The 16199-nt window shown below is 37.4% G+C and overlaps 1 protein-coding gene across 13 annotated transcripts in view; it reads right to left on the bottom strand.

Moving 5' to 3' along the window:
* Positions 1-16199, bottom strand: part of CASK (calcium/calmodulin dependent serine protein kinase) — a 391035-nt gene that overhangs the window by 53122 nt on the left and 321714 nt on the right. For all 13 annotated transcript variants that reach the window (XM_030834960.2, XM_060292132.2, XM_060292133.1 and 10 more), the window contains 2 exons: positions 10648-10836; positions 1912-1990 (listed from right to left, as the gene is read on the bottom strand). In XM_030834960.2, the coding sequence (XP_030690820.1) occupies positions 1912-1990; positions 10648-10836 (268 nt within the window). The remainder of the gene's footprint in view (positions 1-1911; positions 1991-10647; positions 10837-16199) is intronic.

Below are 16199 nucleotides of genomic sequence, written 5' to 3'. Positions count from 1 at the left end.
AACAAACCTCTGGTAAGTTGATCAAGAGAAAAAAGACAAGGCACAAATAAATATTAGGAATAAAGGGTACATAATTACAGAGACAGCAGAAAATAAAAAGGTAAGTGGACACTAAGAAGAAGCTTACTAGAATAATTTTAAAAACTTAAGATTTTTTCAGAAAAATGTAATTTACCAGAACTCACTCAAGATATAGAAAGGCTGAATAGCCTTATGAATGTTAAAGAAATTGAAACAAACAGTGGTAAAAAAAAAAAATCTTCCTTGAAAGAAACCAAACACAAAACATCAGCCCCTGATAGTTTTATAGGCAAGTTCTACTAAACTTACAGGCTACAAATCATTCCAGTATTATACAATATTCAGAGAACTCATGAAGAGAGGTTCTCCAAGTCATTTTATGAGGCCAATGTAACTTTGAAACTAACATCAGACAGAGAGACACAGGAAGGAAAATTAACTACAGGCCAGTCTCATTCCTAATTGCAACCACAAAAATCTTAAACAAAATAATAGCACATAGAATCAAGCAGTACATACCAAAAGATAATACACAATGACTAAGTTGGGTTTATCTGAAAAATGCCAGAAGGGGGGTGGTTATCATTAGGATGTCTTTAAAAGTCATTCACCACATTAATAGGTAAAAAGAAAATAAATCATCTCAGCAGATGCAGAAGAAGCATTTGATAAAATTCAAAACCCAATCATGATTAAAATGTCCAGCAACTAAATATAAGAAAACTTCTTCAGCCCTAATAAAAGGTATCTACTAAAAATCTATAGTAAATATTCTTCTTCATGGGGAAACATTGGAAAGCTACCTTTTAAAAACAAGAATAGGACAAGGATGTTCACTATACCACTTCTATTAAAGACAGCAAGTTTTTGCCAGTACGGTAATATAAGAAAAAGAGATTAAAGAAATAATGGTGTTGTGACTTTACTGAATTTATAGCAAGTTATTAAAAATAATAAACAAAAAATTCATACAGGAATTTAAAACCAAACGTTCTCCTGTGTGAGTGCTATCCACTCATGAAACCTACAGATTCCTCTGAAGGCAGCAGTAATGCCAGACAGAGCAGTCATCTCTAAAGAGGACAAGAAGGCACTAAAAGGCTTATGGTGTTACCTCTTGCTCTCCAGGGTTAAGGAAAGAGGTGTTAAGTACAAAAATAACACGATCTCAAAGAAAGGAAGTCTAATTTTTGGACGGGAGAATCATTTTTGGATCAGGCTCTAAATACTAATGCATATAACAGTCCTTTCAAAGAGGAGCCTAAACCTACATGTCTAAATCCCATCCACCTGAGGGTTAACAATAGTTCCACTTTCTCAAAAAAATCATTCTTTGTCTACTTTGGTCCCTTCTCAGAATGACTGCACTTATTGTAGCAGGTATTAAGAAGTTAATCACAGATTTGATATCTCTTATTTTACCATTTAAATTTTATATTGTTATTTATCAAATTCTAATTTCCTAATTTATAAATAGTATATCTCATTCCTGAATGAATGAGAGAGCAATTCTTCAACTGTCATTTAACTTTGCAAATATCTATCTATCTATCTTGTATCCCAGTACAGATGTCTTCCACATATCCTGAGGCCTGATATGATAATACTTTATCTCCAATGGCCTCTAATAAGTCAGGATCTAAAGAGTGACTCAGAGATGCTCCTGCAACAAAACTATAATATACCCTCCCTTGAGTATCTACAGATTGGAGCATGTGGAGATGAATAAAAGTGAATGGAGGCCAACAGTGATTAAAACCAAAGACAGATAACTTAAATAAATCATTTATATAAAACATAAATGAAACTGATCATTTATATGGATCATAAAACACTAGGCTACAGGAAAAAAATTAAGGAAGGAAAGAAAGAATTATATATGGAACTTACCTTGCCTATGAATCATGCCCCCATGCATGATTCTTGCAACAATACAGTGATTTAGCTCATTCATTTTTAAAGTGATTCCCTGTAAAAAGTTAAGGAAAAACAGAATTACTATAAGAGGGCACTTTTTATATTTGTGATTTTGCTGTAGATAACCTTAATCACAAAAGTTAGGAAAACATTAAAGAAAATACGGAAAATGAAGGAGAAAACTCTATTATGCCACGACAGAAATATTAATTTTGATATTTTGATTAGTGTAATAATAGTACACATACATTTTGTATAATGCTTTTTAATCCTATAATTATTTTCCATGTTGCTAATAATTTAAAACTTTTTTATCGATGTATAATTGACATATGCTTATGTAAAGTGTACAATTTGACAAGTTTGATATATGTATACATGTGTGAAACCATCACCACAATCAGGATAATGAATATATCCATCACTCCCAAAAGTTTTCTCATGCCCACTGGTAATCTACTTACACCCCTCCATGCCCTGCTCCCCCACCTCAACATCCCTAAGCAACCATTGATATGTTTTCACTGGCTGTAGATTAGTTTTCACTTTCTATAAATGAACTCATACAGTATGAACTCTTTTATGTTGCTTTTTTTACACTCACAACGTGAAATTCAACCACATCATTGCATGTATCAATAGTTCATTCTTTGTTCTTGCTGAATATTCCACTGTATGGATATACCATTTTGTTTATCCATTCATCCACTGAATTGCTTCTAGCTTTTGTCTCTTATAAATAAAGCTGTATTAATGGATTAGTCTCCACTTGGCCATGATGTATTTTTCCTTTTCTAAGATATGCATTTGTTTAGAATTTTTGCATCTATACTCACAAGGGTTACTGGTCTGCAGTTTTCTTTTCTTGCAAAATATCTGTTTTGGGTATCAGGGTAATGCTAGCTGCCTCTTCCTCCTTCTCCTTCTCATCAAAAATAGTAAGTTGGGAAGAATTCCTTCCTTTTCAATGTTTTGGGAAGAGTTTGTATACAAATTAGTACTGTTTATTACATGTTTGGTAGAATTTACCACTAAAGCCATCTTGGCCTGGAGTTTTCTTTGAGGGATTTTTTTTTAACCTAAATTCAATTTTTAAATAGTATAGGGCAATTCAGTTTATTCCTTTTTAAGTGAGCTTCGGTAGTTTCTGTCTCCCAGTGAATTTGTCTATTTCATTTAGGTTGTTGAATTTATTGACATAAAGTTGTTTACCATATTTCCTTATTATTCTTTTTGTATCTGTAGAATCTGTAGTAATGTCACTTCTCTTATGAATGATACAGGTAATTAGTGTCTTATTTTTCCTTGACTGATCTGATCTTGTCAAAGGAAAAGTTTTATTGATTTTTCTATTGTTTTTATTTTCTATTTCATTGATTTCCTCTTTGATCTTTATTATTTCTTTCCTTTTACCCACTTTGGGTTTAATTTGCTCTTTTTGTTCTACTTTCTTAAGGTAGAAGCTGAGGTCATTGTTTTATTTCTTCTTTTTAACATTGGTGTTTAGTGCTACACATTTCTCCCTAAGTACTGCTTTAGCAGTATCCCACAAGTTCTGGTATGTTGTGGTTTCATTTTCATTCACTTCAAAATACTTAAAAATTTCCCTTTTGATTTCTTCTTTCATCCATGGGTTATTTAGAATTGGATAATTTAGTTTTCAAGTGCTTGGGGATTTTCCCAGACATCTTTCTGTTATTCATTTCTAATTTAATTCCATTGTGGTCTGAGAATATACTTTGATATTAATAGAGTCACTCCAGCTTCCTTTTGATTAATGTCATCATCATAGTATACCTTTTTCCATCCTTTTCCTTTGAGAAGATTTGTCTTCATGTATAAAGCATTTCTTGCAGGCAGTATATAATTCAGTTTTGCTTCCTCCCCACACACCAACCTGACAACCTCTGCTTTTTAATTTGGGGAATTTAGACTATTTACATTTAATGTGATTACTGATACAGTCAGGTATAAATATATCTTCTTGCTATTTGATTTCTACTTGTCCCATCTGTCCTATGTTCCCCTTTTCCTGCCTTCTTTTGGATTTATTTTCATACTATTTTTCTCTCCTGTTTTCTTATTAGCTGTAATTGTTTTGTTGTTTTAGTGGTTGCTTTAGGGTTTATAGCATACATCTTTAACTTATCAGTCTACCTTCAAGTGATATTATACCATGTCATGTACAGTATAAGAACCTTATAACATTATACTTCCACTTCCTTCCTCCTGACCTTTGTGCTGTCATACATTTTACTTTTACATGTTAAAAAACCCCAAACAGGGCTTCCCTGGTGGCACAGTGGTTGAGAGTCCGCCTGCCGATGCAGGGGCCACGGGTTCGTGCCCCGGTCCAGGAAGATGCCACGGAGCGGCTGGACCCATGAGCCATGGACGCTGAGCCTGCGTATCCGGAGCCTGTGCTCTGCAGCGGGAGAGGCCACAACAGTGAGAGGCCCGTGTACCACAAAACAAACAAACAAACAAAAAACCCAAACACATTGCTATTATTTTTGTTTAGACTTCCATTTATCTTTGAGAGAGATTTAAATGATAAGGATGTCCTTTAACATTTCATATACTGTAAGTCTACTGAATTATTTCAGTTTTGATATGTCTGAAAATGTTTTTATTTTACCTTTATTTTTTGATAGATACCTTTGCTGGGTTTAGAATTCTAACCTGAGAGGTTTTTTTTTTCCCTTTCAGTACTTTAAGTCATTGTTCTTCTTCTTCTTCTTTTTTTTTTTTTTTTTTTGCGGTATGTGGGCCTCTTACTGTTATGGCCTCTCCCGTTGCGGAGCACAGGCTCCAGATGCGCAGGCTCAGTGGCCATGGCTCATGGGCCCAGCCGCTCCGTGGCATGTGGGATCTTCCCGGACTGGGGCACAAATCCATGTCCCCTGCATCAGCAGGCGGACTCTCAACCACTGCGCCACCAGGGAAGCCCCCATTGTTCTTCTTAATTGTACTGTTTCTCATAAGAAATCTGATATCATTCTTATCTTTGTTCCCCTGTATGCAACATTTCTTTTTTATCTCTGTTTTTAAGACCTATTTATCATAGGTTCTAAGCAGTTTGATTATGAGGTACCTTGGTATTGTTTTCCTCATGTTTCTTGTGCTTGGGGTTCATTGTGATTCTTGCATCTGTGGATTTATAGTTTTCATCAAGTTTGGAATGTTTTCAGTCATTATTTCTTCAAATATATTTCCTGTTTCTTCTTCACTGTCTTCTCCTTCATAGACTCCAAGTAACCAAATATTAGGCTGCTTGAAGTTGTCCCATAGCTCAGTAATATTCTTTTCATTTCTTAAAATTCTTTTTCTTTCTGTGTTTTGTTTTGGATAGTTTCTATTGCTATGCCCTTTGAGTTCACTAATCTATTCTTCTGAAATGTTTAATCTGCCATTTATCCCATAGTGCAATTTTTCTGCTAATTCTAATATCTTTGTCAGTTGCATGTCCGTTTTGATTGATTATTCTCCACATTATAGGTCACATTTTCCTGCCTCTTTACATGCTTAGCAATGTTTGATTAGATTGCAGACATTGTGAATTTTATCTTATTGCATGCTAGATTTTTTTTTTTTTTTTTTTTTTTTTTTTGCAGTACGTGGGCCTCTCACTGCTGTGGCCTCTCCTGTTGCAGAGCACAGGCTCTGGACATGCAGGCTCAGTGGCCATGGCTCACGGGTCCAGCTGCTCCATGGCATGTGGGATCTTCCTGGACCGGGGCACAAACCCGTGGCCCCTGCATCGGCAGGCGGACTCTCAACCACTGTGCCACCGGCGAATCCCTAGATTTTTTTCTTGTAAATATTCTTAAGCTTTGTCCTGGGATGTAGTTCAGTTACTTGGAAATAGTTTGATCCTTTGGGTCTTGCTTTCATGATTTGTTAAGGCAGGTCTGGGGCAATTCTCTATCTAGGGCTACTTATTCCTCATTACTGAGGCAAGACCTTCCTAAGCACTCTACTCAATGCCCCTTGAATTGGTTTTTCTAGTCTGGGTGGTGGGAACAGGCAGTGAGTGTTGGGCACTGTTCCCTCTCATCCTTTTGGATGGTCTTTCCTTGGCTCCGGGTAGGTTCCTTTCATAAATGTGCTGATCATTATTCAGATGAATACCTGAGGGGGACCCTCTATAGATCTCTAGGGTTCTCTCTTTGTGCAGCTCTCTCCTCTTCAGTACTCTGTCCTATGAACTTTAGTTCTTTGGTCTTCCCAGGCCCTCAGCTCTGTCTCTTCAGGGAGTCTGCCTGCTCTGCCTCAGTTCCCCCTCACTGTGTTGTGACTTGGAAACTCTCGCATGTCAGTAAGGTGGGGCAATCACAGTGCTCACCTTATTTGCTTACTGTTTCTTAGGAATCACTGTCCTTTGCTGCCTGATGTCCAATGTCTTGAAAACTGTTACTTCATTTTGTGTGTTTAAAATTTGTTTTGGTTGTTTCAGGTGAGAGGGTAAATCTGTTCCTGTTACTCCACCTTGGTTGGAAGTGGAAGCTCTATATACTTAATGCCAGAATACTATTCTATGGAATAGATTACTTTTACTTTCCAATTATTCACCATTATATGAGAAGCTTTCATAAACATATTTTTGTACTAGACTTGGTTGATTCTAAGAGTCACATGGGGACCTTTTAAATAATATTAACTTTATTTATTTTATATTTTATTTATTTATTTTTGGCTACATTGGATCTTTGTTGCTGCACGTGGGCTTTCTCTAGTTGCTGCAAGCGGGGGCTACTCTTCGTTGTGGTGCACGTGCTTCTCATTGAGGTGGCTTCTCTTGTTGTGGAGCATGGGCTCTAGGAGCATGGGCTCTAGGCACACGGGCTTCAGCAGTTGTGGCATGCGGGCTCAGTGGTTGTGGCTCGCAGGCTCTAGAGCACAGGCTCAGTAGTTGCGGCACATGGGCTTAGTTGCTCCGTGGCATGTGGGCTCTTCCCAGACCAGGGCTTGAACCCATGTCCCCTGCAGTGGCAGGCAGATTCTTCCCACTGTGCCACAAGGGAAGTCCAATATTGAGTTTTAAACTCACTCTTTGGATTTAGATTCAGGAAGTGTGGAATAGAGCCCAGATCTGTATTTTTAACAAGCTCCCTTGCTGAAAAATGGTCTTAAATTTGAGATGATTAGGAGTAGGGGGACTCTGTCTTATCTTCTTCATTGGGAAATAACATTCTGTTAGAAAGTTCCATGAAAATATTTGAGACGTTATAATCTAGACCCTATCTGAATTTGTACAGTTCTATAAAATATAACTTTGCATGGTTCCTATTTTGTGGTTCTTAGATGTGGTAGGCAAGCAATTTAAAAAACTGGTTTATCAAATGTTTCTAGTCCCACATTCAACTGTATTGTTCAAGTATCATTTCCAACTTGTACATTCAATCAGCATCTATGGTTACCAAGAGAAGGTGTTCCTGGAAAAATGTTGTAAATTAATGTGTAAGTCAAATCTAATTTCAGAAGGGAAATGATTAGTATGATGGGGGTTCCATCCTTGAAATTAATAAATTAATGTATTCATTCAACCAATATTACTGTGAACCTGTTATATGGCAGACACTCTGCTAGACACAGTAGTGAATGAGATAGACAGGGTCTCTCATGGCTAGGGAAAGTTCACCTCAAACCAACTGGAGTTAATATTTATTATTTTGTCTACTTCAAACATTTCTCTGCAGAGAGGAATTGATTCATGTTTTCTCTGTTCATAAGTTCCCAAATTCCAGGGAAAGGATTTGGCCCAGTTACTGCTGAACCTACCCCAGCTTGGGGTAAACTCCTGGCTTTCCTTGTTTACATAAGCCTCTCCCCTGTTGTCTAAGCTATTTTAAGTTTGGTCTTTAACACCTGCAACTATGGGAGTACCAATCAAGAGAAATAATTGTAAGTGAGATGTTAAAAATGGGAAAACAAGGGTGTAATGGGAGTATAACACCCTTGGGAGATGGACCCAGCATACATAGTTGGATACATTGTAGAAGGTCCAAAAAGCAAAAGAGATCATACAGGTATATCCTGCACGGTAATATAATGTTTTTAACAGGACAAATAAGCAAGCAAATGAAGCTGTATTAAATGTAATAGAAAACTATATTATTGAAAATATATTTCACATAAAAATAATTTCTGTTTTTATGGCAACCAATTAAAAGAAGAAATACACACCTTCACTAGGATCACAGAAGATGGAGGACAGGAGGGCTTCTTTAAGGAGACTTTTAGGGAAGAGTCAAGGCCATTTTGTGCTTTCTGAAAAATGTAACTCAGGGGTGCAGTTTTACGCTTTTACTCAGTCTATGTTTCTATGTAGTTAACCATACAGAAGATCAAGCAACTGTCATTGGATTGCTTTAGAATATGACTATCACAAGACATTCCTGGGCCTCCTTCTTGTGGTCACTTCCACTTTCCTGTCTGCTCTGATTGGCTGAACATCACCCCTCCTCCTGCTTCTCTGATGCAGCCTTCTCTCCGCTATAGCTCTGTCATAACTGCACCCATTAAACAAACTGTGCTAAAGTGCATATTTACTTGTTTAATGTAGGTATTCCCTGGTGGTCCAATGGTTAAGACTCCACACCTCCAGTGCAGGGGGCACACGTTCGATCGCTGGTCGGGGAACTAAGATCCCGCATGCCCCACAGCGTGGCCCCCACTCCAAAAAAAAAAAAAAGTAGGTAGCCTTGTGGAAACTGAGTTCCAGGAAGGGGCCATGTCTTATCTGCCACTACATCATTGGCGTACAGTGATCTGCACATAGTATAGGCACTTAAAAAAATTTGCTAAATGAGTGAATGAATATATAAAATGGGGCTTCCCTGGTGGCGCAGTGGTTGGGAGTCCGCCTGCCGATGCAGGGCACACGGGTTCGTGCCCCGGTCCAGGAGGATCCCACATGCCGCGGAGCGGCTGGTCTCGTGGGCCATGGCCGCTGAGCCTGTGCGTCCGGAGTCTGTGCTCCGCAACGGGAGGGGCCACGGCAGTGAGGGGCCCGCGTAACGCCAAAAATATATATATATAAAATGAATGAGGGGAATATTAGACTTTCAGAGCTGGGTGGGATTTTGGAGATCGTGTAGTCAAGCACACTTTTGGTAATACTTGCTAAGCAAAGTATGATCAAAACGAGGCCCACTGACATGAAGTGATTTGCCCGAGGTACCCAAAAGTTGCTACTGCCCGCACTCCTTTAAGTCAAAGAGTTGCTTGGAGAGCACCAGATTGGTGAGGTGATTTGCATGTCCCCTGTCTGCTGTAAGTCCTGAGATAATATAGTATAACTGGCAAAGAACAGTAAATGAGAATTACAACCCGAATGTCTAGAGTTGAGGGCTTTCTGGAAATTGCAATCATAGGATCACTGCTCTGTAACTCTTCCTATAACTTGGAAAGCAACTGGGCAACTTCCTTAAGTAATTTGTTTTCCTATATCCCAATATCCCTTTTCTATGCTCTGAGGAAAACATATGAATGCATACGTTTGAATGTTTTCCTTTTCCCTAAAGAAATGATTTCTCCTAAAACTTGGGACTTTCCCAATATCCCCTGTCTCAGTAGGCAGCATCATTGTCCATCTGGCTGTGAAAAGCCTAAAGCTTAGGGTCATCCTCAATACTTGCTTCTCCCTCAGTCCCCAATGTCAATCCATTATCAAGGTCTTTTGTTAAATCTATTCACTTCTTTCCATTTGACATCCATCCCTCTAGTTGAGTTCCATCATCTCTCCCCGTATTACTGTAATAACAGTCTCTTAACTGGTCTCCCTATATCCACTCTTGTCCCCCCCTCTAATCCATTCTCCAGAGTAATTATTTCTAAAATGAAAATCTGATCTTATCTCCCTGCTTGAAACTCTTCAATAGCCTCCCACTGTTTTTAAGACAAAAAACAGAATCAGCACTTGTGAGGTCCTGTTCCTGCCGTACACCTTGTTTTCTACAGTCCAGCTGTGGTGCCTTCCTTCCATTTTAAAAACTATGCTAAGAGCCTTTTCACTAGCAGGTTTCTGCATATGCTACTTGGTTTGCCTGGATGGTCTCTACTCTCCCTGCCCCCTCTGTTCAGTTAACATCAAGGAGCCTCTCCTTGATCTTCCCAACCTATGAAGATTCTATGAGAATGAGGCAGGGTTCAGCATCATTCTATTCCAATGCTACACCTAAGTACTGAGAAAACAAATTCACATCAAATAGGTAGACATGAATGGAAGGAATTTTATTTTAGCAATGGCACTCAATTCTTTGAATGTCTTCCGAATTAGTCTTCCTCTAATTTTGTTGAAGGCAAAAGATCTGGAAACCACTAGACTTGTAAAAGGAATTTTAGACGTTCACTTTTTCAACACCAATTCCAATATTTCAAACTGTACCTTTCTTTGCTGCCCCAGAGGTTTTTACACTCTAGACTAATATATCAGGTCTGTCCTTTTTTGTTGTTGTTGAAGAGCAACTGTGAAAGGAGAGGTGGGAAGGAAAGCCAACATACCTTAGGCATGGTGTCAGGCAGAATAATTTTAGGTGGGGGTGGAGGGGTATGGTGGTGGCTTATTTAGGATCTGGAAACTGGTTTCTTTAAAACTATCCATGCCCTCCTTTCCTCCCCACCTCCTAGTAGTATAGGTGGAAGGTAGCTGCTATAACTCATGCTGGGATTTTATGAGAACACAGAAAACTTTCTTTTCCTACTTACCATTGGTTCATCTGTGTTCTTTTGGAACTGGACCAGGCGAACTCTGGTCACGTTCTCCATATCCATGTCTCCATTTGCGCTTTCTGGAGAATCACCATTTAAATAGGGAGAAGTGGGAGGAGGTGTAACCCTCAATGCTTCATCACTGTAAACTTCATGTGCCACTACATCGTGAGTCTGAAGTAAGGCCTGATATTTTACAAAGGAAATAAAATATTAATAATAGAACTATTCCAGCAGAAGTCTATTATATAAACATATATAAAATTAGTCTTTGCCTCTCAAAGGTATCTCTCATCTAAAGAGAACTCAAAGCACATTACACCTAGATATAGCCATGCCATAATTTCTTTGTGATAAATAATCATGATAGATGGATTTTTAAAAATGAAGGAACAAATGAAAGAATGAGTGAGCTAATCAATGAATGGATGTGTTTGTTGACTATCTGGGTAAGAGGTGTTTGATGCTATGAAAAAGTGCCCAACTAGCTTGTTCAATTAAAGTCTGACATAATGCAATTTCAAATAATTTAGCAGAAAGAATCATTTGTACATAGAGCTGGCAAATTTGTGCTGGGGCTTAAAATGGAAACAAATTTAAAAAGAAACAGTGCAATAATTGGTGCACTGAGCAAACAAACGTCTTTCATCAATGGTATTAACAATAACTCTGCTATATAACGCAAAGGGTAATTTATAACATACATCTCAGTAAAAGAAATAAAAACACACACAAATGTACCTGAAGAAATGTAATTTCCCAAAATATCACATGATATGGAGCTTAAAATCTAAACCTATTTAATGTTTTTGTTCATTTCTACTTTTTGGAGCACTTGAATAAATAAAAAGTAAGTTGACAGTTATTATTATGACTTCTTTTTGCAAAGCCCATTAACAAAGAAAAAGTGATTTCTTTGTATTGAGATCTCCATATGTCATCTTGGTGAAACTGGGTAATAAATATCCCTTGTTTCCCTAAAAGAGGCTATTCTTCCATTTACTGTATATTTTCTGCCATCATAAGAAAGTTTTTAATAAGCATGAATATTTGAACATTTCTACTTCAAAGAGAATTTTACAGCTAAGTATCAGTATGTTTGGTGCTTTATGCATTATATTTTCTTATATTTTCTTATAGTTACAGTACTAACTATAAATTCAGTTTTATTTTAATCTGTGATCTGTCTGGTAATGAAATATCTAGAGATAATGAAACATAATTAAAATCACCTTAAAAGTATAGCTTGTAGCATCTCAAATTAAGTTATTTAATTAAAAGATTTACCAAAGTCATGACTTAGCTATTTTAGGTACTTTAAAGGTACGCATACGACGCAAAAATAAGGTAACAATGTGGTAAAATCATAAAGAAGTGATGTTGATCAGACATCAATAGAGCATATGCTTGGAGTAATATACCCATTTTTTTAAAAGCATCTTTATTGGAGTATAGCTGCTTTACAATGTTTTGAATTTGTAATGGAAATGCCGGATGTTTCCAAGATCTCAGAGGGCTGGTCTAAACTGGGGTCTAGCACTGAAGGGCACTAAGCAGCACAGCTTGAAAGCAGGGCTCCACAATGGTCCTGGGGACCTTGGCTTCCTGACCAGTGCCCTGACTACACCCTGCACTAGTACCCCAGGCCAAAGTGGTGGTGGTTATGGTATGTGGGGAAATCCCTCTTTTTCCTGTTTAACTGTAGCCACTTAAGAGACTAAGATTTAGGGCAGAAAGTAAAAATCAATAATAGACAAACTGAAAAACTTCATCTGTTAAAATTAGGTTCATTGTATTAATTATAGATGTGTCTTCTATAAACAGTGAATTTTAAAACAATTTTAAAAAAAACATGCTTTGTATGACTGGAGGATATATACCCAGGTAAACAGAGAACCAAGCTTCATTAGGATAATGCCAGTTACATGGGTTGGAGAAAGTGTTTGTACTGCTTTTTGCAAATGATTTCTATCCATCCTTTTAAATTATATAAGCAAACACTTGTATTTAATGTATTATTTATAAGGAAGGATAAGCCCACAATCACAAAAATAATACCAAAATTGAACTTTAAGAGAAAAATCCTTAAATTTTATCACCAAATGAGGTCATACTTGATATTAACCGCTATTTGCCACTGGAAAAGACTGCTACCACAAAATGAAACTTAATCCAATGCATATGCAAACAGAAAAAAAGGGGTCACTTACAGATTGTTAAAAAAAAGGCCATTAAAAGAGTATGCCAAATAAAAAATAAGGAAATCAGAGTTTGAATATTTTTCTTCAAGTATGTCATGAGGTATGATTCAGCAATTGTTACTAAGCTGAAACAGCTATTATTTTTAATTATATAAGAAGAATCATTACATATTACATATGGAAGTAATAGGAAATACTTCCATATGTATGTAAAAAGGACGTGGACAAGACAACTAAGAACTTCAGACCAAAGTGGGAAAAATTCATTTAAAATTTATAGGAAAGGGACTTCCCTGGTGGTGTAGTGGTTGAGAATCCGCCTGCCAAGGTCGGGGACAAGGGTTCGATTCCTGGTCCGGGAGGATCCCACATGCCACGGAGCAACTAAGCCCGTGCGCCACAACTACTGAGCCTGAGCTCTAGAGCCTGCACCCCACAACTACTGAGCCTGCGTGCTACAGCTACTGAAGCCCATGTGCCTAGAGCCCGTGCTTTGCAACAAGAGAAGCCACTGCAGTGAGAAGCCCTTGCACCGCAACGAGGAGTAGCCCCCGCTTGCCGCAACTAGAGAAAGCCCGTGCGCAGCAACGAAGACACAATGCAGCCAAAAAAACAAAAACCAAAAAATAAAATTTATAGGAAAAAATACGAATTTTAGGTTTGAAAGTGGTTCCTCTGGCTTCTGAATTACAATTACAAGTCATAAAATTAATCACTTAATAATGAAGCTTTCATATCAACCTAAGGCGATTTTTAACCATCTTGTTATTTGGGAAAGTAGGATACAAATTTGCTTTTAAAAATAGGATCTAGAACAGAAAATTTTAAAGGAAAAAGTTAAAGCACTGACATTCTATTCTGTTTATATTGTCTTTACCCTTAATGTTTTATATTTTACAACTGCAATAAGCAAAGGATCTGTTCTTTTTTTAAAAATAAGTCTTTCAAATGGAGTAACTGAAGGATAGTGTAATAATATTTTTTATCATGACCTCTAGAGTACACATTAAAAAAATTAAATCTACACTGTTTTACTCTTAATTACTGTAAATATTTATAAGTATCTGTATTTTTAAGTATAAGGTAATCCAATATTAAATCCTCATTTTAATGATCAGAAAGCAAAGAAAAAGATAATTGAAGAAATAAGTATAAAATTATAAATATGCTAAGAATAACTCCCAAACCTTGGTATAATAAAAATTATAAGCATTAAAATATTTTCCTTTAGCTATTAATATTTCTTTAAAAATACCAGATTTTGAAACCATGATCTTTCTTTAAAAAATTTTTTTTTTTTTTTTACTGGAGTATAATTGCTTTCCAATGTTGTATTAGTTTCTGCTGTACAGTGAAGTGAATCAGCTATATGTATACATATATCCCCTCCCTCTTGGACCTCCCTCCCCACCAATCCCACCCATCTAGGTCGTCACAGAGCATGGAGCTGAACTTCCTGGGCTTTATAGCATGTTCCCACTAGCTATCTATTTTACGCATGGTAGTGTATATATGTCAATCCTAATCTCCCAATTCATCTCACCCTCTCCTTCCCCCACTGTGTCCACATGATCTTAAAATGCTTATAAGATAGAAACCTCCAGCATTTAAAAGTTTAACACAGTATATATAGCTTGGAATTATATTTGCCACATGGGACATTATCCAAACATATGCTTATTTGGGAATGACCAATGAGTTCAAATTAAGTTTGTAGGAAAATCGATACTCATTACAAGTCAACCCACATTTAAGAGCACAGGCTTTGGAGCCAGTAAGATCTGGGTTTTGAACCTCAATGAGGCCACTTACTAGGTGGGTGACCTAAAGCAAGCCTCTTTGCCTTTCTAAGGTGTGGTTTCCTCTCTGAACTGTAAAATGGAGTTAATCACATCACTTCACATCCCAGCCATCAGCAAGTCCTGTCATGTCTAACCATCTCTAAAGTAGAATCCCAATTTGCTCATTTTCCACCAGCCCCGTCCTTCTTCAAGCCTCTACCACCTCACAACAGCCTCCTAATTGGTCTCCCTTTTTAAACTCTTAACCCCACTATAGTCCATTCTCTACACAACAACCCCAGCAATCTCTAAAGCACAGTTCTAACAATATTTTCCTGCTTGCAATCACTCAGTGTCATCCTACTGCAATCAGGAGAAAATCCAGACTCCTTACCATGGTCTGGAAGGCCCTATGTGGTCTGGCCTCTGCCACCCTCTCCAGCTCTTCTTGTACCACCCTCTCCCTTGTTTACTGTATCCCAGCCACAATGGCCTTACTTCTGTACTTTGACCCTACAAAACTCTTTCCTGCCTCTGGGCCTTTGCATTTGCTCTTCCCCATGCTTGGACATTCAGAAAGTTTGTTCTTTCATATAACAAGTCTCAGCCCACATGTTGGCTCCTCAGAGGGGCTTTCCCCTGACTATCTGAAGTAGCTTCCACTTTACTATCATCTCTGCCCCATTATCCTTTTGTTTTTCATAGTTATTATCACTATATGAAGTTATACTGTTTGTTTTACTTGCTCACTGTCTGTCTCTAGCTCACCTATCCACGTCCCACCTAGAATGGAAGTTCGTTTGTCCTATTCACCACTATCCTTAGTGCCCAGCACAGTGCCTGGCATATAGTAGGCATTTACATATTTGATGAGTAAATGAAAATGTCTTTTAAGTACCTAGCTGGGTGTTCAGAAATTACAAGAACTATTTATTATTTCTGAAAATGTTTACTAATAGCAGTGCACATATTAATTTCTCTCTGATGTCAGAAAAGCAAAATAAACCAAGGCTTTGAAGGTAGGTAAGTTGTGAGAGATGGGGCTGTCTGAGCTTTAATGGTTTTGAAAAAAACCTTAACCTTAAAAAAAGGATTTTATTTGGGTGTATATTAATTTATTTAGCTTACTTCAAATCTGAAAGATCTATTGGTATCAAATGGTCCTACATCATTCTCAGAATTGAGCTGAGGTTACTTATCAGTTTATAGACAGACATGTCTGTCCAAAACATACAGGCTTCTATCTATGGAAAACACACTGCACAGAACAGTCAGTTGAGGTGGGGCTAACCTACCTGCAAACGGGCAAGTTCCTAATCTACTCAGTGTTTTACTGAGAACTTACTATGTGCCCTACACATGACAGATACTATGGAGTAACTAATAATATTCATTAGCTAACATTTATTAGGCATCAAGCATATATCAGGCACTGTGCTAAGCACAGCAGATGTATCATCTACTTAATTCTTTTTTTTTTTAACATCTTTATTGGGGTATAATTGCTTTACAATGGTGTGTTAGTTTCTGCTTTATAACAAAGTGAATCAGTTATACATATACATAT

Source organism: Globicephala melas, chromosome X, assembly GCF_963455315.2.
Source record: "Globicephala melas chromosome X, mGloMel1.2, whole genome shotgun sequence".
In the NCBI taxonomy this organism is placed as follows: Eukaryota; Metazoa; Chordata; class Mammalia; order Artiodactyla; family Delphinidae; genus Globicephala; species Globicephala melas.
The sequence above is the reverse complement of the archived record's forward strand: the minus strand, read 5'-3'. Positions and strand labels throughout refer to the sequence as shown.